This window comes from Drosophila bipectinata, chromosome 3L (genome assembly GCF_030179905.1).
Source record: "Drosophila bipectinata strain 14024-0381.07 chromosome 3L, DbipHiC1v2, whole genome shotgun sequence".
Classification (NCBI taxonomy): Eukaryota; Metazoa; Arthropoda; class Insecta; order Diptera; family Drosophilidae; genus Drosophila; species Drosophila bipectinata.
This window is the reverse complement of record NC_091738.1, coordinates 11,500,519-11,522,893: the sequence shown is the minus strand read 5'-3', so window position 1 is coordinate 11,522,893 and position 22,375 is coordinate 11,500,519. Positions and strand designations below refer to the sequence as shown.

General features: G+C 45.4%; 8 protein-coding genes across 12 annotated transcripts; 4 read left to right on the top strand and 4 right to left on the bottom strand.

Moving 5' to 3' along the window:
• Positions 1–56: 56 nt before the first annotated feature.
• Positions 57–1,634, bottom strand: LOC108134184 (spermine oxidase). Its single transcript, XM_017254395.3, has one exon. It carries the CDS (start codon positions 1,571–1,573, stop codon positions 155–157), a length of 1,419 nt encoding a protein of 472 aa, XP_017109884.2. The 5' UTR covers positions 1,574–1,634; the 3' UTR covers positions 57–154.
• A 1,996-nt stretch (positions 1,635–3,630) lies between these two features.
• Positions 3,631–4,929, top strand: LOC108134174 (uncharacterized Golgi apparatus membrane protein-like protein CG5021). 4 transcript variants are annotated; one of them, XM_017254387.3, is made up of 4 exons: positions 3,631–3,786; positions 3,953–4,035; positions 4,098–4,332; positions 4,397–4,929. In XM_017254387.3, the coding sequence occupies exons 1-4, from the start codon at positions 3,772–3,774 to the stop codon at positions 4,709–4,711; spliced, it is 648 nt and encodes a 215-aa protein (XP_017109876.1). In that variant the 5' UTR covers positions 3,631–3,771; the 3' UTR covers positions 4,712–4,929. The 4 variants fall into 4 exon arrangements, with proteins under 4 accessions (XP_017109876.1, XP_017109874.1, XP_017109875.1 ...); XM_017254385.3 differs by having other exon boundaries at positions 4,382–4,929; XM_017254386.3 differs by having other exon boundaries at positions 3,642–3,795.
• Positions 4,930–5,237: 308 nt separating this feature from the next.
• Positions 5,238–8,580, top strand: LOC108134228 (myotubularin-related protein 9). The gene is made up of 7 exons (XM_017254459.3): positions 5,238–5,835; positions 5,948–6,198; positions 6,265–6,649; positions 6,751–7,226; positions 7,289–7,701; positions 7,760–7,857; positions 7,915–8,580. The coding sequence occupies exons 1-7, from the start codon at positions 5,671–5,673 to the stop codon at positions 7,990–7,992; spliced, it is 1,866 nt and encodes a 621-aa protein (XP_017109948.2). The 5' UTR covers positions 5,238–5,670; the 3' UTR covers positions 7,993–8,580.
• Positions 8,581–8,899: 319 nt separating this feature from the next.
• pix (ATP-binding cassette sub-family E member 1 pix) lies at positions 8,900–11,632 on the bottom strand. Its single transcript, XM_017254460.3, has 5 exons — positions 11,479–11,632; positions 10,993–11,206; positions 10,320–10,930; positions 9,549–10,265; positions 8,900–9,488 (listed from the first exon to the last, which is right to left on the bottom strand). The coding sequence occupies exons 2-5, from the start codon at positions 11,203–11,205 to the stop codon at positions 9,197–9,199; spliced, it is 1,833 nt and encodes a 610-aa protein (XP_017109949.1). The 5' UTR covers position 11,206; positions 11,479–11,632; the 3' UTR covers positions 8,900–9,196.
• A 165-nt stretch (positions 11,633–11,797) lies between these two features.
• Srp68 (signal recognition particle 68) lies at positions 11,798–14,140 on the top strand. Its single transcript, XM_017254461.3, has 4 exons — positions 11,798–11,981; positions 12,087–12,436; positions 12,494–13,156; positions 13,217–14,140. The coding sequence occupies exons 1-4, from the start codon at positions 11,882–11,884 to the stop codon at positions 13,916–13,918; spliced, it is 1,815 nt and encodes a 604-aa protein (XP_017109950.2). The 5' UTR covers positions 11,798–11,881; the 3' UTR covers positions 13,919–14,140.
• Positions 14,141–14,203: 63 nt separating this feature from the next.
• On the bottom strand, positions 14,204–16,674 carry LOC108134231 (uncharacterized). Its single transcript, XM_017254462.3, has 3 exons — positions 16,044–16,674; positions 15,146–15,450; positions 14,204–15,090 (listed from the first exon to the last, which is right to left on the bottom strand). Exons 1-3 carry the CDS (start codon positions 16,324–16,326, stop codon positions 14,281–14,283), a joined length of 1,398 nt encoding a protein of 465 aa, XP_017109951.2. The 5' UTR covers positions 16,327–16,674; the 3' UTR covers positions 14,204–14,280.
• A 2,231-nt stretch (positions 16,675–18,905) lies between these two features.
• LOC108134259 (uncharacterized) lies at positions 18,906–19,687 on the top strand. Its single transcript, XM_070279971.1, has 2 exons — positions 18,906–19,176; positions 19,242–19,687. The coding sequence occupies exon 2, from the start codon at positions 19,253–19,255 to the stop codon at positions 19,643–19,645; it is 393 nt and encodes a 130-aa protein (XP_070136072.1). The 5' UTR covers positions 18,906–19,176; positions 19,242–19,252; the 3' UTR covers positions 19,646–19,687.
• Positions 19,688–19,755: 68 nt separating this feature from the next.
• On the bottom strand, positions 19,756–22,323 carry Galk (N-acetylgalactosamine kinase). Of its 2 annotated transcripts, none has more exons than XM_017254499.3 (6): positions 22,221–22,323; positions 21,348–21,532; positions 21,117–21,290; positions 20,328–21,061; positions 20,067–20,271; positions 19,756–20,009 (listed from the first exon to the last, which is right to left on the bottom strand). In XM_017254499.3, the coding sequence occupies exons 2-6, from the start codon at positions 21,524–21,526 to the stop codon at positions 19,823–19,825; spliced, it is 1,479 nt and encodes a 492-aa protein (XP_017109988.2). In that variant the 5' UTR covers positions 21,527–21,532; positions 22,221–22,323; the 3' UTR covers positions 19,756–19,822. The 2 variants fall into 2 exon arrangements, with proteins under 2 accessions (XP_017109988.2, XP_070136071.1); XM_070279970.1 differs by lacking the exon at positions 22,221–22,323 and adding an exon at positions 21,811–21,956.
• Between the last annotated feature and the right edge of the window lie 52 nt (positions 22,324–22,375).

Below are 22,375 nucleotides of genomic sequence, written 5' to 3'. Positions count from 1 at the left end.
CAACATTTTTGTCTAAAATTGTTATAATTTATTCGTTGAAAATGATATAAAAAATATATAAATAAATAAACACTTTAATTCAGTGGGGCTACAGTTCACTGAGAAATGATTGAGAATTTTCATTTTATCAAAGTACCAGAAAAAAGTATATAAATCAGTTACAGATAGCGTAATATTCGATCAACCGATCCGCCTCGCGCCATCCCGCCTCCGTGGCTCCATGAACCGTAGAATAATGAGACCTACTGGTGGCTTCCCCTGCAAACAAAAGGCTTGGATGGTTCTCTTCACCCATAATGGGTGATGCCAAGTCCCAAGCACCTGTATCAAGCTCATCGGCTGTCGTGGTGCGATAGCTGTAGCTCCCGCGGAAGTTTGGATTTAGATACCATTTTGTTCGCAAGAAGCGCTTAGGTTCCGGCATCTCAAAACTGAGAAACTTTCGGAAAAGCCACTGCATACTTTCCAAGAATTCCTCATCCGTCAGCAACTCTGCCTTCCGGCCATGGACGCCCCCCACCCAAGCCAGCACCACCCGAGGCTGGCATGTAATATTGTGAATGCCAGTAATGCCCTCCAACCATGCATGCTTCGATTCACGGAGCTCTTTTAAATCCTTCTCCAGCCAGAGGGGATAGAAGCCTACAAAGTCTTTGGGAAAGGGATGCGTCTCATATTCAAAGAATATTTTATCAACAGTTCCCAGTCGGAGACTCTGAATGGCCTTTACTTTCGCAGGAGGAAGTGGTGGGCTAAACATGGTGTCCATCTCCTTTTGCAAAACTCCCAGGGACACAGTACAGATAACATGGTCCACCTTGAAGGATTCATCCTCACAATCAACCTGCAGTTTACGGCCTGGAAGTATTTGGATTCGAGACACTTTCTTTCCGAATTTGACACGACCATTGAGTAATCCCAGTTCGCAGGGCTCATCTTCGCCAACTTTCATCAGCAAACGTAGGAACCTCGCGTATCCTTTGCATCGCCAGTGGACCAGTTGGTCGCCCTCACATTCCTCGTACTCTAGATGAGATCGGCCAGAAATCTCAAAGAGGTTGTCGGAGCCCTCGATGGAGCTTTCGTGCTTCTGAAAGGACTCCAGAAACTCGACAGCCAGTTCACGATCGACGTCTGGAATCTGGTTGTCTACCGCCTTCCAGAATTGTTCCACCACGTAGCTACCCATAGATCCCACGGCAGGAGTCGAATCATTGGGAATGCTACCATAGGCCATCTCTTGAAGCTTGTGTCCAAGCTCCAAAGGAATCACTTCCTTGTTGGATCGAACCATAGCCACATCGTTGAAGAAATCCCCAGTGGGAGCCACGAGATCCAAATGCTTGACCATGTCGTAGACGCAGTTGTTTTTCATTCCATGACACCATTGCGCCCCTAGATCGGCCACGTTATCAGCGAATGGAATTGTACGGATCCTTCCACCGATGTAGTCCTCCGCCTCCAGGATCTGCACGTGGCAGAATCCATTCTCAAGGAGCCGTGTGGCAGCCGCTACGCCCGAGGCACCTGCTCCGATAATCGCAATCCTGCAGGAAGCGCGGCACTTTTTCATAACTGATTTCGTGAGCAGTATCTCCCGCCCGACAGATCAGACGATCAAAGAACTACTGATTATGTTTCCGAGTTTTGTGGGCTATGTTAGTGTCGCAGAGACCGCACTTCCATGGCTTCCACTGCGGTTTCAGATGCACACGTTCTGGTTTGTGCACCAAATATGCAGAATTGAGAAATCCATGTATGTCACTGAGTGCATAATTGATTGGATTTTCCAGATCAAATGTCTTGAAAAATTAAAAAATAAAACACGACAACGGTATTATGGGGCAATATGGAGCTTAACTATAGTACAGTTTTTAATCACATTGAAAAACACATTATTAAAGTTAATATTGAAGTTAAATATTGATTCGTACTTAATAAAAGAGCTTTATGAAAACAATACTTACGTTTAAGGAATTTCTTTAAAATGTTGAACTTTTTGAATATACATAATACAAGAAGTCGAAAATTTTGTTTCCAGATTTTATTGCATATTTACGAAGTATATATCTAGAATATCTAGATATATTTATGTTATTCCGTTCAAGAATCGGATACCATAATGTGGCCCATGCGTTTTTGTAGATAATTTATAGGATTCTCCAGAAAATTTGGAAAAAATCTAAAAAATATTTTGTTGCCAGATTTTGATGCAGATTTATGGAGAATAGATCTACGAATCGTTTAAGGCATTCCGCTCAAGAATCCAATGACTAATGCCAAAGATATAGCTATCGCTGTGGTCCAAATACTGGATGCAAGCATTTTGTAAATTTTGGAAGAGACCCACCAGAAAATTTGGAAAAAATCTAAAAAATATTTTGTTGCCAGATTTTGATGCGGATTTACGGAGAATAGATCTACGAATCTTTTAAGGTATTCCGCTCAGGAATCCGATGACTAATGCCAAAGATATAGCTATCGCTGTGGTCCAAAAACTAGCTCCATGAATTTTGCGAAATTTTGAAGGGGTCCCACCAGAAAATTTGGAAAAAATCTAAAAAATATTTTGTTGCCAGATTTTGATGCGGATTTACGGAGAATCGTTTAAGGTATTCCGCTCAAGAATCCGATGACTATTGCCAAAGATATAGCTATCACAGTGGTCCAAATACTGGCTCCAAGCATTTTGTGAATTTTTGAAGGGGACCCACCAGAAATTTTGGAAAAAATCTAAAAAATATTTTGTTGCCAGATTTTGATGCAAATTTACGAAAAATAGATCCACGAATCGTTTAAGATATTCCGCTCAAGAATCCGATGACTATTGCCAAAGATATAGCTATCACTGTAGTCCAAATACTGGCTCCAAGCATTTTGTGAATTTTTGAAGGGGACCCACCAGAAATTTTGGAAAAAATCTAAAAAATATTTTGTTGCCAGATTTTGATTCAGATTTATGAAGAATAGATCTACGAATCGTTTAAGGTATTCCGCTCAAGAATCCAATGACTATTGCCAAAGATATAGCTATCACAGTGGTCCAAATACTGGCTCCAAGCATTTTGTGAATTTTTGAAGGGGACCCACCAGAAATTTTGGAAAAAATTTAAAAAATAGTTTGTTGCCAGATTTTGATGCAAATTTACGGAGAATAGATCCACGAATCGTTTAAGGTATTCCTCTCAAGAATCCGATGACTATTGCCAAAGATATAGCTATCACTGTGGTCCAAATACTGGCTCCATATATTTTGTGAATTTTTGAAGGGGACCCACCAGAAAATTTGGAAAAAATCTAAAAAATATTTTGTTGCCAGATTTTGATGCAGATTTACGGAGAATAGATCTACGAATACTTTAAGGTGTTCCGCTCAAGACTTTTGCCAAAGTTATAGCTATCACTGTGCTATCAAAAATCTAAAAAATATTTTGTTGCCTGATTTTGATGCAGATTTATGGAGAATACATCCATGAATTGTTACTAATACGATTTGAACACAGATTGCGTTTTAACGTTTATAAATTCATTATTATTAATCGCGTTGTGTTTTTCGACATTCAAATTTCGCGCGTTCTTTATTAATATGATTTAGTGATGTTCAAAAGACATCGATAGTTGTTATCGGAAGTTGCCACCTCTTGTGGCCGTCACTGACTACGCAGGCAAACGCAACAACAAAGTCTGGAACAGAAAATGTATTAAAAAATCAAATTAAAAGCCATTTAATAATTAAATTGAAGCAAAGATTAGAAAATCCTCAACACAGATATGGCATCCGCTACGGTAAGAAATGTATGTATGCCGCACTAACACCTAACAAGCAGCTTTTTGGTGTGCCATCTTCTACAACCCCCCAATAGAGGTTTTTTTCGGGTTTTCCGCCCAGAAAAGAAATCAACTAGTTAAATATTTTGCTGAGCAGAACTAATTTATCTTACGTGTTACACAGGTGCCGCTGCTTGACGATGACACGATACCCTTCGGCGAGGAGGATGAGATGCGCGATCCAAGTCGCGCGGGACAAAAATACACGTAGGCACAGTTTGTTTACTCTCGGATTACGGATTAACCCTTAGTACTTTTTCTTCCGGCAGGCACCCATATGTAACGTTTTTCCACCTGTTCTTCAGGGGCGCCGCTATAGTTATTTATATGTTCTGCGGCTGGTTCAGCGATTCCTTCATCACAAGCTTTGTGTTCGTTGTCCTGTTCCTCTCCGCCGACTTCTGGACGGTGAAGAACATCTCTGGCCGACTGCTGGTGGGCCTGCGATGGTGGAACTACGTCGATGACGACGGCAAGTCCCATTGGGTGTTTGAGTCCAAAAACGTGAGTCATGACATTGATAAAACGAAACGCACTCGATGATGAAACATAGTCTGATTCCTACCAGAGCCGGGTTAACAAGCACGAGCAGCGCATCTTCTGGCTGGGTCTCATTCTCTGTCCAGTGTTCTGGGGCCTCTTCTTCCTGATCGCCCTCTTCGGCTTCAAGTTCAAGTGGCTATTGTTGGTGATGATCGCCATAGCTCTGAATGCCGCCAATCTGTACGGCTACATCAAGTGCAGTTACGGAGCTGGAAAGGATCTAAACGTCGCCGCCTCGGACTTTGTGAAGACGCAGCTCTTTAAGAACGCTATGGACATCATGACCAGGCCCAGTACTGCACCGCCGCCGACCAACGTTCGTCCCACAGGAGTTGTTTGAGCTGATTCTCTTTTGTTTATAAGTCACCTTGCCACCGTCGCTGCTGTCTGGTGCAGTGCATTCCAAAGAGTATCCTGCGACGCTTCTTCTGGCCAGTTGTCCTGGCATCCATCGCTGTCTCCGTGTGTGTATAAAATATTTAAAACTTAATTTAGCCATATTGCAGTCTATTGTAAACTTTTCTTACTTTTACTTCGAGTAAACGACATCGACAAATGGATTCTTTTTATATCGGTGGAACTAAGGGATCTAGTTTTTGATTTTAAATTTAATTTAAGTATATTGTTTTTAAAAATTCCAGTACCATACTTCCAATATAATAAAATAAATTGTTTAGATGAGATAGTAAAAAAAAGCATATATTATTTAAATCTAAATAAAGTCTTATTTTAAATTCTTTAAACAAATTAAAATAATAGTGTTTATTATACAATTAATTTTAAAATTTAAATTGTTAATTATTTTTCTTAAAATCATAGTCAGGTTGCAGTGTGCGGCAAGGTTTTTCCGTCAGTAAGCTCTGGCCACACATCGCAAAAGCACAAAACCCACGGACACAAAAAACCCAACACAAACATCCGACGGTCATCCAAGAAATGCAAGCTGGGCAGTGAGCGGGGGCGTGTAGCGTATTTATCAGTTGGCCGGAGTTGAGTGCCGCATCGGTTGCCGCAGATTAGCGCAGCCACATATCCGCCAAATCACCACCGGAACCCGTACAATCCCCACGGCTGTTGGTTCGCAAGCCAGTGGAAGGCGCGGGATAACTGGAGAGCGGGGAGACGCTGAGCGACAAAACAGCGTGCCGGGGGCGGAGAAGCAATCAAGTGGCAACAGGAGCCAGCAGCAAGAACAACAACGATAGCCGGGCAACGACTGACTGGGTGGCAAAAGCAAAAATGCAAAAAGTTAATTAGTGTGAGCGAAATCAAATTGGACGCCCCGCCGAGGGTCTCGCCATGGAATTCGCCGACTTGATAAAGACCCCCAAGCTGGATGGGGTGCTGTTGCATGATCCGGGAACTGGTACAGGTTCTGGCGGGGGTGCAACAGTTGGAACGCTCTGCATCACCGGCCACCATCTGTTACTGAGCGCGCGGCAGGAGAATAGCCAGGAGCTTTGGGTAGGTAGCTACATGTCATCGCACGACATGATGTGCTTCGGCTCCAATGGAGCGTGAAACTGGTCGCAACTAATTGAATTCCCAACACCCTCCTGATGATGACTTTTTCCAGCTGCTGCACAAAAACATCGACAGTGTGGAGAAGAAGCCCAGCCTCAGCCAAAACATCGTTACCGGAGGATTAATCACCCTGAAATGCAAGGACCTCAGGATTATATCACTGGAGATTAAGAGCGCCAAGGAATTCTACAACGTAACCGCCTCTCTGGAAGCCCTAAGTGTCATACAGAACACAGAGCTACTGTATCCGTTCTTCTATCGACCCATGTACTCCATCCTGGAAGATGGCTACACTATGTTTAGGTAAGTGCTTCCCTGAAAATTGGCTACAATTCAATTATATTGTCGTACCCTCCCCCCTGAACACAGGCCCGAACTGGAGTTCGCAAAGCTTATCAGTGGCATGGGAATGGGCGGTGCGTCGTCCCCCAATGTGGCCAACATAACAATTTGCATGCCTTCAACGTCGTCAACGTCCACGTTAGCTGGAAGCATGGGAGGAGGAGGCAGTATTCCCCATCCCCTGCAAAATGGCTACGCAATGGACGCACTCCAAGGTGGCCTTGGGGGTGGAAATGTCTCCACTGGTTGCGAGTGGCGCATCAGCAACGTCAACAGAGACTTCAGCGTTTGTGCCACATATGGCGCCACGCTAATTGTACCTAAAGCAATTACGGACGAGCAGATAGTGCTCTCCGCTTCGTTCAGGGACGGTGGACGGTTTCCCGTACTAAGTTACAGGCATGAGAATGGTGTAAGTGAAACCATCCTTGATTTTTATAGCCCTAATGGAATGAATTATGATACTTAATAGACCTATTTGGTTGTTAATTACATCACCGTTTCTTTCCGTAGGCCACGCTTATGCGCAGCTCCCAGCCTCTGTCCATCCAGGGCATCAAGCGCTGCCGTGCTGACGAGGCCATTCTCAACCTGGTTCTGGGTCGCAGCCGTAAAGGCTTCATCGTCGACACTTGGGGCAAAGGGAAATCCAACACTGAAACAGATCTCCATTATTCTCAGTGGAAGAAGGTGAATCGCTCCATAGGGAATGTCAGCTCACCTGCCTCCATACTGGATAGCTTTTCACGGCTGATCGAGGCCTGCAACGACTTGGGCTGCAGCACGGACAAGTGGCTGTCGCGTCTGGAGGGCAGTGGATGGCTAAGTCTCGTGCTGAATTCCTTGAATGCTTCTTGTGTGGTGGCTCAGTGCTTGGATCAGGAAGGCAGTCCGGTTTTGGTACATGGAGCCAAGGGATTGGACTCCACCCTGATTGTTACCTCGTTGGTTCAAATCATCCTTAATCCAGACTGTCGCACCGTCAGAGGGTAAATTGATCCTTATTTCATATAGTGGAGATCTTAATTTCATTGAAATATATTTTCAACAGACTGCAAGCTTTAATTGAACGAGAGTGGATTCAAGCTGGTCATCCATTCGCCTCCCGGCACCGCTTCTCCTGCTACACCCCGCACCAGGTGCGCAACAAGAGCTCTGGCGCCACATTCGTGCTCTTCCTGGACTGCATCTACCAGCTGTACACGCAGTTCCCGTGCAGTTTCGAGTTCAGCACCCAGCTGCTGGTTCTGCTCTTCGAGCACAGCCACTTTTCTCAGTACGGCACCTTTTTGTGTGACTCGGAGCGGGAACGGCACGAGCTAAAGGTACATACTAGGACGACGAGCCTCTGGTCATATTTGAACCGCCCCGATGTGCTACAAACCCTGCTGAATCCGCTGTACGAGCCCAATGCCAATGTGATATGGCCATCGGTGGCTCCCATTAGCTTGGAACTATGGAGCGGTGAGTCTTGATAGCATATACATATATTTAAGCTTTAATTAATTTAATTATCAAACAGATCTGTACTTGCGATGGGTGATCGACCAGCGGAGCTGCGCCACCGTCATGTCTCAGATCCAGGAGCTAGTTACTCGCGAAAAGGAACTAAGAACTCAGGTGACAAGGAGGAAATTATGGTTTTAATTATGTTAGTAATATTAATTAATCTTCTAGGCACTTAAACTGCGCAAACAGGCCTTGGAACTCAGCCAGGAGGTCTGCACACTCATGAACAATGCAGAAGATGCATAGCCGGCTACCTCAGCAGTTCTCTGTCTCTCAATCTCCTGCATGATACACTTATTTTTGATACGTTCTGTTGCAAACAAATGTTTAAAATTTTTTAAGTATAAAGTAATACTATAGTTAAGTCACTAAAAGTTCCATTTACAATTATCAAATGCTGAAGAAAAATTTAGAAACAAAAAAAAGAAAAGAAAAGAAACTGAATTCATGGATAAAACATTGGATCCGCTTTTGGATCAACTCAGAATCACTCAATTTTAGACATACGTATGTCCATTTTTAACTAATATATTGAATTTACTGCTGGAATTTGTAACTCAACCCCCGCCCCCCCCCTCGAAAGGCATTGCTCTCTACTTTCAAAACCGAAACTGCACATGGCAAAAACTATCAAATATTTAAGTCAATTTTTGACGCATTTACTTTTATGGAATTTTTAGCGCATAAGTATCCAAAAATTAACCTATACATAGAGTGTACTTACTTGAGTCAGTTACAGATCAAATTTAGTATTATAAATTCAAAAAGATTTGCCTTTTTCCCAACAATTTGTATGTACATTTGATTAAATCGCAAAAATTTAAAGCTTCAAAAGCGTTTACATTAATAATTATGCTCTGCATGCGTTCGTATAAAAAATCTAAAATATTAAAAAAAAATAAATATATTGTATATTATACACCTATAAATGTTTGTAGCTGTTATCCAATATGTTTATTTCGAATTGTGATCGTATTTGAAATGACAAAAAAAATTTGTATGTAATTTATACCCACATTTTACATTTCTATTGTGCGTATTTTGTGTAATTATCGCTTAAGTGCAATAAATACATGTTAATTTGAAAATATTAATAGTTTTTAAAAGTATCTTGGCTAATCCACTGTCCTCTGATAAAAAAAGATTGTTTAGATTGCTGTTTTGTATAAAGAAAATTGGTTTATTTTATCTAGACTCCTTTGAGGATGACCATCATCCTGGTTACTTTTGGGGGGTTCTATTTATTTTGCAATATAAACGCATATAAAACTGACTTTAATTAATTACAAAACATTCCCAATTGTTGAATGTATGCAATCCTTGACAACAATAACAAAAAAACTAAGTAGAAATCCAATGTATATGTGTGTGTTTTGGCCAAAGAATGCTAGATGAACATAGGAGAGCGGAAGGCAAAATGCGGGGGTCAATCATAAATCTGTGTCTTAGTTCATGTGGCTTCATCCTCCAAGAAGAAGAACTGGCCGGAGCGCTTCTGTTCCGTATCCTTTACAGAGTTGTTCTTGTTGATGCGCGGCCGGAAGTTGTTGGGATCTCGGCGGAAAGTGATGCCGAGCAGTTCGAGGAAACGATTCATGCCGTTGAGCAGGGATTGCGGTGAGTACGCCGTCGTCTTCACGGAAGGCTGACCCTCGATGACGATGACACGATCGGCGAGGTAGGTGGCCATAATGAAATCGTGCTCTACCACAAAGCCAGTCTTCTTGGCGTGCAGAATATACCTAAAATGCACAAATAATAATTTAAACTATAACATTAATATTTAAAATTATAGATCTTACCGTTTGATAACCTTGGCAGCCACAAGACGCTGCTCTGAATCCAGGTAAGCAGATGGCTCATCGATAAGGTAGACATCGGCGGGCTTACCCAAGCACAGGACCAAAGCCACTCGCTGCAACTCACCACCAGACAAGTTCTGCACCTCCTGGTCCATGATCTCCTCAATTTTCATAGGCTTCATCACATCAGCAATGAACTGTGGATGCACATAGGCATCCCGAATTTTGTCGTGCAGCAGATGTCGCACATGGTTCTGGAACTTCGGGGAAATTTTTTGCGGCTTGTACGAGATGTTCAGCATGGGTAGGTCAACCTCGCCATCGGGTTGCAAGTTTCCAGCCAGCATTCGAATGAACGTAGTCTTTCCCGTTCCGTTTTCACCCAAAAGAACCAGGATCTCCGAATCACTGAAATGTCCCTTTTCCACTGTGAGCTCGAACTTTCCAAGAGTCTTGACCATGGCAGGATAAACGTAGTGATTCATACGCTTGATTTCCTCCTCCGTGGCGGATTCGGAGACCTTGAACGTGAGCGACTCCGTGCGGAAACGCATGTTCTCGGTGGGAACGAAACCGTCGAGGAAGATGTTGATACCTTCGCGAACCGAGAAGGGCATAGTAACCACACCGTAGCAGCCAGGAACGCCATACAAACAGCAGATGAAGTCAGACAAGTAATCCAGAACCGATAGATCGTGCTCCACCACAATGATGAACCTAAATAAACGAATTTGAGTACGAAACATATCGAAGGGAGTAAACTCCACTTACTTCGTGGGATGCAGGAGCGAGCGAATGGTCAAGGCAGCATTAAGACGTTGCTTCACATCCAGATACGAGGACGGCTCGTCGAACATGAAGATATCCGCGTTCTGAATGCACACCATGGCAATAGCGAAACGCTGCAGCTCTCCACCGGAAAGCTGGGCGATTTCACGATCCCGAATATGCGACAGGTCCAGCATATCGCAGATGGTGGTTTGCAGCTCCCTCTCGTCCTTCTTATCGAGCAGATCGCCAACGGCTCCACGAACAGCTTTCGGAATCTGATCGACATACTGGGGCTTCACAAGAGCCTTCAGGTTGTCTTCCAAGATTTTCGTGAAGTAGTTTTGCAGTTCGGAGCCGCGGAAATAGCTGAGGATCTCCGTCCAGTCCGGAGGATTGGCATACTTGCCCAGATTGGGTTTCTGCTTGCCAGCCAAGATTTTCAGGGCCGTGGACTTGCCAATACCGTTCTGGCCGACGAGACCCAACACTTCCCCAGGTCGCGGAATGGGCAGACGATGCAGCTTGAAGGAGTTCTTGCTGTATCGATGCGTTGTATGCTTCTCCAGGTTGCTGGGCAAATTGATAATTGTGATTGCCTCGAAGGGACATTTCTGTGGACACATTGATAACCATTAATTAGTCTCTAAAGGAGGAAGAAGAACTGGAGACCCACCTTGACACAGATACCGCAACCTATGCAAAGTTCCTCGGACAGAGAGGCTATCTTCGAAGTAGGCGTCACCTCAATGCACAGCTTGCCCATGCGCACCACCGGGCAGGACTTCTTGCACTCCTGGCGACATCTCTTCGGCTTGCACTTGTCATCGCTGACGATGGCGATCCTCGTCTGCTTGTCCGTTTCCTCGTTGTCCTTCCTGCGCGACATGCTGTGGGCGGATAATCAGATTATTAGAAATTGCGAAATACTTTGATACTTCGGGAAACTATCTCGAATGTCAACGTTGCAAATCGACAGTCAAAACAAATCTGGTGCAGCGTTCACTAGGCCAAAGCGGGGGTGGGGGGCCGCGAGTGAAAGTATAACCTCAAAGCGTGGCCAAAACAACTGATTTCCACTGCGAATTTCGCCACTCTGACCGAAGGAAGAACGTGCCATCTCTCAATTCGTTAGCCACAGGCGGTAATCCTGGAATTTTACCTGCGAACTAGGCCGAAATTGTTGTAAAACTGACGGAACGCACGCTCTTGCGTGTCAGCCAACAAGTTTCAAAAGGGGCTGTTCTATGGTGCTTCGCAGCACTGGTAGTTAGCGATGGCCTAGTGAAGCTATAGACTACAGATTAAGAAACTCTTAGACCACCTTTTATTGTTTAGATTTTAATTGGCTTGTTTTTTCCGAATTAAATGTTTAATTTCCAAAAATTCCATTACTTCTGTCAAAATAATTTTATAATCTAAATATTTTAAAATCTTTTGCGATATATGTAAACAAATTGACACCCTCGCACTTATCGATAACATTTGCATGTTTTTGACAATCCCAACTGGTTTGTCATCCCTAGATTTTACACGTCGTTGATTTGTGTCGGACTGCTGGAAAAATGGTTGTCCAAGAAGATAATCCCAATATTGGGGACGTAGTGGAGAAGACAGAGAGTGCTCCGGTGGCTCCTGAGCCAGTCAAGATCTTCACCGTGGAGAGTGAGTAGTACAGAGAGGTGTCGCGACCTTCCAGACGGGTTGGACGCGTCGTTTAACCTAAAAGTGTATATGCCCATAAATTAACTTTCACTCTCCTTTCTGTAGTTCTGCATATGATCAAGGATGCCCAGCAGCAACACGGTCTGCGTCACGGTGACTTTCAGCGGTATCGGGGTTACTGCACTCGTCGCATCCGTCGGTTGAGGAAAGCCCTGAAGTACCCCCAGGGGGACAAGCGTCATTTCAAGCGCCGCGATGTGACCATTGGACAGTTGACTGGAAAGAAGGCCGACGAGCGTTTTATCCACATCCCGTTGATCAGTGCCGAGCGAGCCTGGGCGTACGCCATGCAGCTGAAACAGGAGTCCAACACGGAGCCCCGCAAGCGCTTCCATCTGATCAACAAACTGAGGAGAGCATGTTTCTACGCCCTCCAGCTGCAGGAGCTGTGCAACGTAGGTCTAAGCTGGAATTTTAGTTACCCTTAAGTATAATATTTGTGCCTTTTCCAGACGGAGGCCTTTGACGCTCGGACAAAGCTGGAATGCGAGGCCTACGTTGCCTGGATGCACGGCACCTTGCATTTCGAACTGCAACTGTGGAAGACTGCCGGTGAGCACCTGAAACGCGCCCAGGTAGTGTACGAAAATCTGGCCAAGGCATTGCCCGACGATGAACAGGAGCTGTACCGCGCTAAGGTGAACGAGTTCACGCCCAATCTACGCTATTGCGCGTATAACATCAGTGGTGGTGCCGGCGGCGGCAAGATTGACGAAATATTGGAGTTGCGTGCCCAGGGAGTGCTTGAAAACCTTGATGTGCTGGTCAGTCAGACAAAGACGGAGAGTAGCGAGGGCCTGCAGACGATCGACTGGCGCGGTCGCAAGGTCACCGTACGTCCAGAGAAGGTACGCCTGTTCCTGCTCAGCGCCCAGGAGCTGGACAAGTCGCTGGCAAAGACCACAAAGCTGGACGCTAAGATTGAGCTTATTGAACGAATCCTAATGGATTGCAAGGACGCCATCCAGGCCGTTAGGGATGAGATCAAGCAGGATCCTAAGCTGCGTTCGCTGACCACTGGCCAGACAGTCTCGGGAGTGCAATACCTATTGGCCTATCTAAGCTATATTCGCCATAGCCGCACGCTGCAGCGTAATCTGTGCCTGGTTGAGCAGGTAAGTCGATGTGGCTTCTCCCTAATAACATAGTCATCAGGTTTGGATATTCATTTATAGGCCAAGCTCAACTACGACGATCCCAATCAGCAGTCACAGCAGAGCATCGGAGACGGCAAGCGCGTACGATCACAGGATTTGGCCCGCCTTTACGAAATCATTCTGCAGAATGTTACCGAAATGCAGCAAATAACTGGCATGGAGGAGGACGCCAAGTACCAGGCTGAGGTGGAAAACCTATCCATTACCTTCAAGGCCTTCCGCTGCTACTACATTGCACTCACGCTCATTGACATGAAGAAGTGGAAGGAGGCAGTGGCGCTGTACGAACGCGCCTCCAACTATGCCAGCGAGGCCCTGAAGGGCAAGGCCAGCCCAGAGTTTCAGCTGCAGGAGGAGCTCAAGAAGGTCGTTTCGGCCATCGACGGTTGCAAGTTCTCCGCCCACGCCTACAGTGTGCTCGAGGATGATAACAGTGAAGAAGCCGGAACCACCACTAAGTCGCAGAAAACAACGAAGCCGCTGTACGAGAGGTTATCCCTGTACAAGGAGGACCAATCTCTGCACACTAAAACCCCCAACGTGTTCAAGCTTACGCCCGACATGGAACCCATTCCATGCAAGCCCCTCTTCTTTGATCTGGCCATGAACTACGTGGAGCTACCCTCCTTGGACGATAAGCTAGAGTCGCCCGGGAAGAAGGGACCCTCGATTACCGGCTTTGTCAAGGGATTCCTTGGATGGGGCGGTGGCGGAAAGTGAGATTTCGCCGGAAACAGCTCGAAACGGACCAGTCTTTCGGAATTCCACGCATGCATGTTACACTTGTAAAGCCTTCAGATCCATGTCCACGCTCCGGCGTGTCCTCTGTTCTTTATAAGTTCTTTGTTTTGGCTTTAAATCCCGCCAGATTTGTTTTTCTACGAAACATTTGTAAGTTAAAAATGAACAATTATTCGGTAATAAAGGAACCTACAACTACTACCGCTGCAGTTCCTCCGGGAAAATCGTCAAACTGTTTATTGCGATCGTTAATATATAAGTTAATACTATTACTAAGTGACTATAATCCTGGATTCGGGATTTTTATTTGCTTTTCTTTACGGAATTTTAGAATGGAGATGCTATATACTTTGCTTTTCCACATGAAGATAGCCGAGGTCATAGAACTCCATTACGAGCTCTCGGATGCGGAGGTGGTACTCCGCTGTGAGCATCTGGGTGCACTTGATCTCCTTGCCGCAAAGGTTCTGCTCGCTAATCACGTCCAGGTTGGGCAAATTGTTCGTATCGAATGTAACTGCCGGCAGGATCCACATTCCGATGGCCAAGCCATAGTGAACCTGACGCACATACTCGGCGCTGAGCCGCTGCAGCGAGAAGGCTTCGCATAGCTCCTCCAGTCTCTCGCCCGCTGGTGTGTCCTCCAATTGGTGGACCAGCTCCTGGCCCAGCGCCTCCGAGTAGGCTGCCAGTAGAGTGTCGGTGTGCACGTCGCGGAAATCTCTTCTGGTACTTGTGTAGATGAAGTGCAGGATATCAAAGACAGGGGATGTACGGCGCATGGCCTGCAGATCAAAGAAGATCACCTCCTCCGGCTGGGAGCGAAACATGATGTTGTTCACCCACAAATCTCCATGACTAATCACGCTGAACGGCGTCTCCCCAGCCGCGTTAATCTCCTGCTTCAATTTATCGTAAAGATTGGGCCGTATTTGCTCGAGAAGGCGAATGGGAGTCGTCAAACTACCGTCTGCATTGGAGCCTCCTAGACTGTCCAAGGCCTGCTGCACGGAGGTGTCCAGTATGGTGGCGTAAAACTCGGCGGCCTCCTCGCAGTAAACAATCTCTCGAAGATTCCTTGCCTGGGCGACGAAGTGCGGAAAGTCCAGCTGCTGGGCAGCCAGGGAAGCGGCATGGAGTTGCGCCAGTTTCTGGAAGGGATTTGAAAGGACAATATATAAGTTCTCATTTCTGGTATTCACTCACCTTCATCACCAGGATACAGTCGCCAAGCTCCAATCCCACCAGGCGGTCCTTCATCTGATAGCCGAGCGTCTTCAGGTCCTGCAGTACAATGATGGGCTCGCCAGCTTCCCCATTCGAGTCCTGTGGCGGTCCACGGTCGTGGCTGTCGGCGATGTGGCACACCGGGAAGAGCTGCTGGCGGCTGTGGGCGGCGAGCAGGGGTACCAGGTGCCGGTAGGCGTTAATCTCGTTGCTAAAGGCCTCCTCGCAGCGGTAAAGCTGTCGGCGGGACAGGCTGGCAATCTGCCGCTTAACGATGACCGTGACTGGAGGAGCCGAGGCAGCAGCGACAGAGGCAGACGGAGCGGTGTGAGAAGAAGAAGGAAACACAGAGCAAAACAAACCGTGAGAGTAGCGGTGACGAACAGCTGACATTTGTTTACGTCGCTGGCAGCGATTTATGAATGAAATGGGGTGGGTGACCTTGCGTGCGTGAGAGTTAGGTGGCTGTGGCTCTCGCGAAACTGTTTTTCCTCTCTCTGGGGCGCGAGTATGCGTCCTGACCTTTAACGAATCTATATATTACGTATACGCCTTGGGTGTATGGGTGCATTGCATTTAGAAATGCGTGCAACAAGGTCAACCCACTCGACGCCGCCGCTCAGCGGAGCTGGCACCACCTATGAACAACTATGAATATGGATGATATGCGAAGGGTATCGACGAGGTGGTACCTCAAAAATAATTACCAGGGTATGATTTTAACTTAAATTAATTAAAAAAGTAAAAAAAGAGTAAGATAAGTTTTTAAAAAAGGATTAAAAACTCTTAAAAAAGTGCATACTCTTGCAATTACAGGGTATCGGTAAGAAAATCAATGAGATGAGCCACTGCCCGATCTTTTTCTGCTAAAATTTACCCGTTTCGTTGGCGGCCGGCTGCTCCTGATCCCGGGCCACTGCCTGGCTGATGGTCACCCGCTTCACCACCGACATGTAGTTATCGCCGCTACTGCTGCCCGCGGTGCATGCGATGTGGGCAATACTAAAGGACACCAGCTTGTTCTGGCTGAATAGCTGGCGCAGGTGTTCGACATTCTCCTCGAACTGATTGACGGCCAGTGACGCCGGGCAGCCGTTAGTGGTCGAAGGTCCTGGTGCCGCCACTGAACTCACCGTTGCCATGGCCATTATTGTCTCCATTTCACTTGACCGTTCCAAGGGGACTGGCGGCTATGGTTGTGAGCTTGGACTGAGGGAGGCAGCTGCCAAATCGAGTGCTTGCCTTGCCGTCGATTTCTGCCGCTGCAGCATTTTCTTTGACACCAAATCGTAGAATCAGTCCAGGTCAGACCAAGTTTTTTTTTTGTTTAGTTTGAACGACACAATTATTGTATAATTTCCGCCGCCATGTACATAGCTCGTCGTACCCAACTGGCTAACAAGACACTATGGTTATAGCACACCCAAGCGAATGGCGTGAAGCGTGAAGCGAAACACAAACCGCCCGCCGAACTGCAAAACGTCGACTGGTAGTCGCCTGGCAAGCTGCAGTGCGAGCATATCGAGAGCGAGTCGTCGTCCAAAATGCACTCATGCCTCTCAGCAAAATGCATTTCGAAAGCCGGTAGGAGGCGTCAAACTCGCCACCTCACTCACCGCATTCAAGGTCAGATTCGTATTCGTTGAGAACTTTCACTCACGGGGCGGCCACGGGTGCGTATACGTAATGCGCGTCGCCCGGCCAAAGCGGATGTTGCTCATACGCCGCGTTGCCCGATAGCCGTTTGCATTGGGCCACAAATTCGTGCACTTGAATTCGCGCATTGGTCGTCCTTGGCGGGAGCTGCGTGTGGGTCGAGGCAATGTGCATAAAAAAAAATGTAATAAAATTCAAATTCGCTTAATTCACGGGCCTATATAAGCTTGCCTCCGATATGGAGGCATCCAAAAACCAAAGCCCATTAAAGTTCAAAGACCAAGCTCATTAACAGCTGCCAGGCCAGACAATGCACAGGCAATTTGTTTATTTAATATGCAACTACAAATACCCGATAAATGGTCATTAATTAAATATCAATCTGCCACGGCCACTCCCAAGAAACATGGAACAACAACAAATTCGAATCATAGCCCCCGCAAACAATGTAAATACCAATCGAAGACCAAGAAACGCACCTGATTGGAAAAGTTCAAGGTTATCCTCGGTCGGTGGTCGGTTTATGAATATGTTTATGCCAAATATCCAGCCAGCTTCCGCCTTCAACTGATCGGTTGAATAACCCCCTGCCCGGCCTAGCATAAACCCGGCCGACACCCGTGGCAAATTAGGGTCAAACATGTGCAGGCAACAGTTGAGCATTCGATTCAGGGTCAATTTCAATCGGCACTTTCAAAATCGCACACTGGCCGGTTTCGAGCCAGACTTGGATTCTAAGCAAACTTGTCAATCATTGTAATCGGTGCGGATTAAGCACTGAGAAAAAAAATATTAAAAAAAAAAACAGATAATAATAATAAAGAAGGTTCTTGAGGCTAAATGTGCCTAAGATCTTACTAGTTTCTATAAATATCTCTCATAATCCAATACTTATATTATAATTATTAAATCATTAAAGTTTCATCGAAATATATAGTAGTTTTCCGTGTAGAAAATCAATATAGATAAGTGCAAGTTTTCTAATAAATATAAAATAAAAATAATAAAGAAGGTTCTTGAGGTTCTTGTTAAATGAGTCTAAGATCATACTATATATCCTTATTTCTAATAAAAATCTCTCATAATATAATCTTTATATTATAATTATTAAATCATCAAAATTTCAGCTTAATATATAGTAGTTTTCCGTGTAAAAAATCCATATAGATATGTGCAACTTTTCCATGCGTAAAAAGTCGTACTGCCGGGCTGGTATGGCGACCTTTTTTGGGGGGCACTTTTATGGAGCATGAGAAACGGCGACAGACATCATTGCTTTTAATTGCCCAGCTCTCAGATCTCAAATCTCAGATCTCAGAGCCTAGGCCTAGGTCAGTGGCTAGACTGCAGCCAAACTCCATACCCAACCATAATTAATTTAATAAAATGTAAAGCAGCCCCCGCTAAAAAAACAAAAAAAAAATCAAGAAAACTTGACTCATTCTGTGAGATTTGGAGGCATTTATTTGAGCATGATTCAAAGCTGGTGGGGGGAGGGGGGCTCTGAATTTCAGCTTGGGGCTTTGAGTTTAACTCGTTTTTGTGGCATTCAACGGCCAGCGAATAAAAGTTCGCCGCCTCGATATTCTATGATCAGTTACAGTCTCAACGTCACCCAAAACCCAGGTGTTCCAGTTTCGGTCAAAGTGCTTCAATCTCAGAGGATTAACCCCGATAATAAATAAATTTATATCCACAAAAAAAATATTATAAAAAGTGAGTGCCGTGTTATTTGATTTTTCGGTTGTGTGGGACTTTAACCTTGACTTTGGTGCTTAAAAAAAAAATATAATAAAATGGACTTGGAATATGTAAATGCATTTAATGGCGCCTAATTAAGAGTTACTATGCAGATACAGATACAGTGGTTAGCTTAAAAGATAATTGAGTGATTTTTAAAAAAATATAACTAAAATTAAAATTCTAATTATTCTAGAAGCTGTCTTAGAACTTTAAGGATAAAAATCCTCATAATTTCAAAAAATGTCCTTGAAAAAAAATAAAGAATTATTCCCACAAGACCACTGTATCTGTATCTGAAACCTTGATTGCTTTGTTCGAATCCAAATTGGAGCAGTCTAGTAGACTGAGTCTACTACGGTTGACAATTAAAGCTTGCCATTCCAATTCTTATCAATAAAAAAAATACAGCCAGTATTTCAGTTGCAAAAAGTTCATGGATTAGCGCAACTGTTCAAGCCAAGTCAGAGCCTCAGAGCTGCCAAGATCTCTGAGCTGCCCACTCCATGGGCCAAATGCGAGATAATTGATTTTCCCGTACATAATTTATGACGCACGAAACTGACAGCCGGCTTGTAGATTAAAAACTGCCACTGACCAGCGGCTATAAATCTGTCCGTATCAGTTTATTAGACCGTTGCATTGGACAATAATGCTCCAGCTCCTGCTCCCTTTCCAGTTTATCCAATCATGCCGACCACCACCGCCGCCTGCCAAGCCACACTGATCGCCATCCTCCTCGCCATGTTAGCTGTGAGTTCCGTACGGGGACAGTTTTTCTATCACCAGGCATTGGGCTTGCCAGCAGCACACTCCTATGAGCCAGCGTCCCAGTACCAGGGCTATGCCACTGCAGATGCCCATCCGTCGGTGGTTCGCAACGCCCAATGGGAGTCCGAGCTGCCGGCGGAGCTGTCAAAGAGTGCCAAGTTCTACAATGATCCTGTGATTGCCGCCAACCTGGCCAAGGAGTCCCTGCTCACCAAGAAGGAAATGGCTGTGGTGCATCGCGAAGCTGAGAAAATCCCACGCGAGCAGGTCTACAAGCTATTCAAGAACGCCGGCTGGCTGAGTCGCCGATAGATCTCCACTGACTTCCGTTTCGCCCCCACCTTGTGCCTTGTTGTATTTTAGCTTTTAAATTGTTAATATATTGTACATACATATACATATTAAATGTTTTTACCACAGAATTTTCAATGACTAAGTTCTGTAGATGCTTTGGATTCATACACAAAGGTGTTTCAAATATAATATAGTTTACTTTATGTATAATTCAGCTCCATTTCCCGGCAAAGTGGCAAAGACGACCTCGTTGAAGTCGCTGGGCTGATGGCGCTCCAGCAAATGGGCCGGTAGATTGGCATAGTATTCCCGCTTCAGTGCCTTGATGTACTCATCCGCGATTTCAACGGAATCGCACATGGCCACTATGCAGCCGCCCCACCTAAAATAAATGAAGAAAAATTAGTCTGAGAGGCAAATTATTGCAATCTTAGCTTACCCGGCGCCAGTTACACGAGCACTAACATCCAGCTTGTTGGAAATTTCAATTAGACGCTCCACATCAGGATGCGAGCACTCGTACAGCTCACGTAAGCTTTCATGGGACTGCCTCATGAGCAGGCCCAGCTTGCTAGCATCCTTCTGATTCGGAGTGGAGGAGAGCTCTTCGCAAATCTGCCGGAATTTGGCGACGCGTCCTGATTCTGTAAAAAAACATCGAAATAATAGAGCTTCCTAAACCATCATGCAGCAACCTTACCTTGGATAACATGGAGGGCACGTTGTTGCAGCTTAAACTGCTCCATATGGCGTGTGTTGGCTGACAGGAATTTGGTCTCCAGCTCCTGCTCGGTTATGCCCAACTCCTTGCAGATGTCTGCCCGCGTGTAAACGCTTTTGGTCAGGTTGTCCCTGATCAGTTTCTCGAATGTTTCATTGTCCATTTGGCAGGCCTCCTCCAGATCTATAAAGCGCACAATGTCCTGCCAGTTGATCAGACCCTTGACTTTGGCCAGCCATCGTGTGGCCAATCGGCACTCCACAACCCGCTCATTGTAGTCCGAGGAAGCAGCCTTGTTCTTCTGGGCCAAGCTGTTGGCTACCACGAAGCACTTTCCCGCCGGCAAAGTGACCGGAGTGCCCTTCAGCTTGGGATGGAATTCGATGTGGTGGGCACAGCCCACTCGGCCCAAGTAGGCAATAGCCTGGTCCATGCCTCCGCTGTGAGTGCCAATATATTGCTCACACTTGGCCGAGATAGAGGCCAGCTCCCGGCGATCCAGCTGCATGCCCTGGACATGGGCGGTGGCCAGAACTGCAGAGCTGACCATGGCACTGGAACTAGACAAGCCAGCGGCCAATGGCACGTTGCCGTCTACAGCGATGCGCATTCCAAGGGGTCTCCACTTGCTGGCTAGCTGCTCCTGGACACCCTTAATGCCGCACAGGAAGTAGTTATACCATGCTGGGCCGCCGCTTTTGGGTAACTCGATTCTGTAAGATCCATGTTTAGACATATTCTATAATTAAAAGAAAGAGCAGAATCTACCTAAAGGTTTTCAGATCCGCATCATAGCCCTGGAACTTGGCTTCCTCAATATTTCGCAGCTGAAGTTGACTGCTATCGGGATTCTTGGCCACTGCCAGGAAGATGCTCTGGCTTACGGCCATGGGAAGCACAGAATAGCCACAGTAGTCGACATGCTCGCCAATAATATTCACTCTACAAAACATGGGATTAGTTTTTAAGGTAATTAAAAGATGACTCATATAATCTCACCGTCCCGGGACGCGAACAATAAACTCGGGCTCCACACCATATTCCTTGGCGAAAAAGGCGGTCAGCTTTTGAACCCGATCGTAAATCTTGGAATCCGGCTGTAGCTTCTGCTGGGCCACGACTTCGATACCGGGCTGGGTGTCCAGGCCTGGAGCTGTTCCGTTCCCGTTGGCAGTCATCTTCACCTGTAGACGAACGAAAGCTTAATAACCCTCATTTTCTCGCACACTGGGCGACGAACTGTAAACGTGTCGCAAAAAAAACAACGACACTCGCAACTGGTTAATCTAAATTTATTGGCAGAAACATATTTACATACGTAAACAAACAACACGAACATACACACACACACACACAGGCCTAACACACCTGCGTCAAGCGCAAAAATTAGCTTATCAGGGGATTCCTTATCATAATGTCAAAATGACGATTTGCCAATAAACAGTTAAACTAACATTATTACCTATCAGTTAGGCAATCAGTTTGGGAAATGATTTGTGTTGCGCTAATCCATCGGATTGATGAGCTGACGGCGTAATTGATGAAAAAAAAACAAGTGCAAAAGTGCAATTTACCGGCAAAACAACAATAGTGTGGCCAGAAGGGCGTGCGAGAGGGTGGATACTACACTTGCAATTTAGGGTTTCCAGGTTTATGAAAACTTTAACCCTCTAAATGTCCTTGACTTACAATTTACTAGTTTCCTTTTACAGTTTAATTAAAAATAAATTTAAATTCACATTCTTTTAAATAAAAATTATATGTTTGTTTACACTCTGACTTCAAAATAAACAGAATTGTGCCATAAAACGTTCGCAATTGATTAAGATGTTGGCACTTCTGATGATATAGCCCAACAAGTTCTTATCTTACTTTATGGGGTCAAAATAACTTTGAGAGGTTCTCCGGCCTTATCAGAGAAGAGTTCTAGTTTTCGGTGTACGAGCACGTCGCCGGCTATCAAACGACTGAACAACTGGGCCCGTGCCGTTTCCGTTTTGTTTAGTCCGGAATATATATTCCAAAAA